General features: G+C 39.3%; 1 protein-coding gene across 1 annotated transcript; it reads right to left on the bottom strand.

The window, feature by feature from the left end:
• Positions 1–1071: 1071 nt before the first annotated feature.
• On the bottom strand, positions 1072–2539 carry LOC105268868 (uncharacterized). The gene has a single exon (NM_001414548.1). The coding sequence runs from the start codon at positions 2444–2446 to the stop codon at positions 1241–1243; it is 1206 nt and encodes a 401-aa protein (NP_001401477.1). The 5' UTR covers positions 2447–2539; the 3' UTR covers positions 1072–1240.
• Between the last annotated feature and the right edge of the window lie 1237 nt (positions 2540–3776).

Genomic DNA, 3776 nt, shown 5'->3' on the forward strand with positions numbered 1-3776 from the left:
CATGAACATCGAGGAGCTATTCACTGACATTTTCACTGAAAGTGAAAAATTCGAAATTTTTGAAAAAGTATCAGGGTAACATGAACGTCGAGGAGCTATTCACTGAAATTTTCACTGGAAGTGAAAAATTCGAAATTTTTGAAAAAGTATCAGGAGAACATGAACGTCGAGGAGGTATTCAATTTTTAAACGATATTTCGAATGATTAGTCATTTACAAAAAGAAAATAGGAATTATTAAAAAAAAAAAATGATTGTTGGCGGGCTCGAACCCCAGCCGTCTGCGTGCTAGCCAAGCACGTTGCCCGTTAGACAACGCGCTCATTATAATAATACAAGTTCATTAGTAGTATATCTTCAATACATCGGATAATTTTTTCCATTTGAAATTCCACAAGATGTGGTTTCCCCCTTCCGCTCATTCTACAGTCGGCTAAATTTCAGTTAAAGAATTAAAAAACAAAAAGCATTCATACCGCAGAAAATAAAATTCATCCCGTCGACTTGATGGACACCCCAGCATTGCAACAAAAAGTTGGTTAGTAAAAAAAAAACACCCCACCATTGCATATGGCACCCTCCCTCTCTTGGGGTGCAGTACTATGATGCCGAACGAGAGTTTATCGAAATAGAGATCAACGCGGCTTGCCGTCGGATATTAATTAATTTTTTTCAAAACTTTACTCGCATACTTCCTACAGAATGCGTAATGATTTTACGATCACTTCTAAGCAGACGAATGAAGACATAAATCATCATCACAAAACGTATATAAATAAAATTAATTTATTTCAAAATGATTTATAAATGTTATTCGTCAATATTATTATCTCTTCACCGCAATTCAAAACATGCCCTAAAAATGCGCGGGAAAAAAATCATGATGAAATTTGCTCTGACGTCTAAGTAAAAAAAAAATCCGATAATTCTAGTAAAAGTCATTTTCTCGAAACATAGTAAAATCTTACACTTCTAATATTCAATTAATCTAAAATCGAAATGCGTACAAAAACATTACAATCTTTCCTGACTTCATCATGACGATTAATTACAAATCATTTATCATATTTACCATACAAATGTTCCCAATACTAAGAAAAATGTCCTTGAATTACACCAGAAAACTAACACAGGCTCGATAAAATCATTTGTCATTCAATTCTGTCACTTAAATGCTCTAAATAGCAGATACAAGATTCATTGTCACCGATAAAATCATAAAAAACCCGAAAAAAAATGGCTCATTGGGCTAACCACCCCCTTCCCTGAAAGAATTTCACAACATGCCTGAGTCTCTCCTTGTACGTTTTCCCATTCGGCCTCGTAAAAAGATTTTCCACAGCATAAGACTCAGGATCGTTAGCATCAACATCCAGGTTCATCAGCCTAGCCATGAACAAGCAGTGAGTGAATTCCACTCTCCCATCCCTCCTGACCATCTCCCGAAAGCTCTCGGGCGAGTACATCTCCACCTTACAATTAAGCGCCTTCAGCCGTCTGATTACCTCATCGTAATAATAATCAATAAGTTCATGAGCATGTGGAACAGTGTCAGCATCAAGGCCCGAGCCAAGGAAAAAGGTGAGTTCCCTGGCAGGACTGAGGAACAAGTAATTCTGATAATCCACAAACTTGATGTCATCAGGCTCATCAGAGCCATCCGGCTTGTGAAACAAAATATTATTTGCCCAGCAGTCAGAATGAATGATTGTCGACCAGGGTTCCTCAGGTGGATCCGTCCAGACACTGGCGTCAGTACTCTCCACAGTTTTAACGCACGCCTCCCAGAATTTCCCGATCTCTGGATCATCCGCGATTTCCTGAAGCTGTTTCTGCACCATCTTTCCCCACTGATCGCCATTTTTACCGTCGAGGCACTTCGACCGCTTCTTCAGGACCCCAAAGAACTCCGGGTCCTTCTCTTTCGTTGCCATTCCCAGGGCGTGAAATCTCGCCATCGCCTTGATAATGAGCTTGGCGTGCACCAGGTCACAACCCCGTCGTTTGTCTGTAGAATAATAACCCTTTGGCGTCAAGTTATCCAGGAGAATGGCTGCGTCGTCGTCGAAATCAACGTCAGAGCTCAGGGAGAGCCTTGAACCGTAGTAACGGGGACTGATTTCGGGTTCATTCACTCCATTGGCCTTCTCCAGCTGTTCGTAGAACGGCAAAATATCCGAGTACATGAAGATCTCCTTCTGGAATGTGAACGGAGTGTCGAACATGTCACGCTGCAATTGCGTGGGTGCTGGGAGTTTCGCCACCAGGTAGAGGTCTTCCGGATCTTCTTTATCGCTTCGTTTTATCACTGCGTGAACACTCAGTAGTTTGCTACCGTAATTCTCACCCGGGGGTAGCAACTCTCCGGTGACGTATCTCTCGACGATCGTGTCATCGCCGAGGCTTTTGTGCAAGAGCGACTCGAGGTCCTTCAGGTACTCGGACATTCTTTTTTTTTCTTCGTCTTCTTTTTGGCGAACAAGTCAGGCTGGTGACCGAATCTGTACTGAGAAAATCGGTGCTGCAATTGTCGAGGAAACTAGGCCTTGGCGAACACTTCCCTTTTATTTAAGGGGGGGCATGTAATCTACACACTGATGTTTACAGTGACTTGTTGAAAGAGTGTGTGGGGAATAACAGAAATACTGAGATCATACTAACGGATTCAAGAATTTACAAAAAAAAAACAATTACTCTCTCAATTGCAGACAATCCCAAAAAATTGTATTCAACTTTTCTTTTTTTGCGATCTTCTGTTCACCTGTTTGAAAAATATTAATAATCAGAATATTAATGCTGTTATTGTTGATGATTGAAAAAACCGGGAGAGAGGGAATTTCTTCGATAATTCGCTGGGTCTCTGTTGATTTCTGTTTCTATTACGATTTTGCATTGAATTTAATATTCGATTTAATTTTATGAAGTGTCTTGATAAGAGGGATCAGATGGCTCAATGAAAATAAATAGAGTGCCTAGATAAGGGCAAATTTCCCTCGGAAAATTTATGGAATTGGATAGGGATATCTGATCAAGTGGCAAAAATATGACTATGAGCACAGGCTTTCGGATTACGAGAGTAATAACACAATTTGTTCCGAAGGATTTCCGACGTGCGATTGATAGTTCGAAAAGAAAATTCATAATTATCGTGGGTTCACAACTCACGAGGGGTTTCTAATTATAATTTCTTCTCGGTGTAAACCTGTATTTATTGATCGAAATAAAGTAATCGAAAATATTTGGGGAGATTTTTAATTAAATTTAATTAAATCTTGGCTTTTGCCAAATTTAATTAGCAATATGTAATTGATATTGTATAAATTCTTTTAATAGTTGCATTGACGAAAGGAATAATGACAACTGGAAAATAAAATTCACTCATACGATACATTTCAGTTGCTCGCACTTGGCGGCTCATTTAATCACTCATCATGGATTATGATTGAAATGATAATTCGGCTTTTCCAATTGGAGATTTCCATCCACTAACCTCCTGCCAGTAGATCTGAGGATTTTCACTCACAGTATCCTTGTTAATGAACATCTCTTCATTATTCACTGGCTCGACTTCCACAGAGCTTCTCTCGTTTTTTTTTTTATCAAAGATACTCTTGAAAATCTCGTAAACCACTTCAACCGCACTGATGATGCTGAATCCTAAGAATAAACTGCAGAGAGATCCGTAATTGCCTTTGGGTAATTACGGTAATGACATTAATAATTGTGGCGCGTCAATTGAAAAACCTAGTGTTCATCTGAAAATTCCATCAGTGGAGA

Source organism: Fopius arisanus, unplaced genomic scaffold, assembly GCF_000806365.1.
Source record: "Fopius arisanus strain USDA-PBARC FA_bdor unplaced genomic scaffold, ASM80636v1 scaffold00062, whole genome shotgun sequence".
Taxonomy (NCBI): domain Eukaryota; kingdom Metazoa; phylum Arthropoda; class Insecta; order Hymenoptera; family Braconidae; genus Fopius; species Fopius arisanus.

What these genes read in the sequence shown, in the direction of transcription:
- LOC105268868 (NM_001414548.1), bottom strand. Translation starts at nt 2,446, where the DNA reads ATGTCCGAGTACCTGAAGGACCTCGAGTCGCTCTTGCACAAAAGCCTC.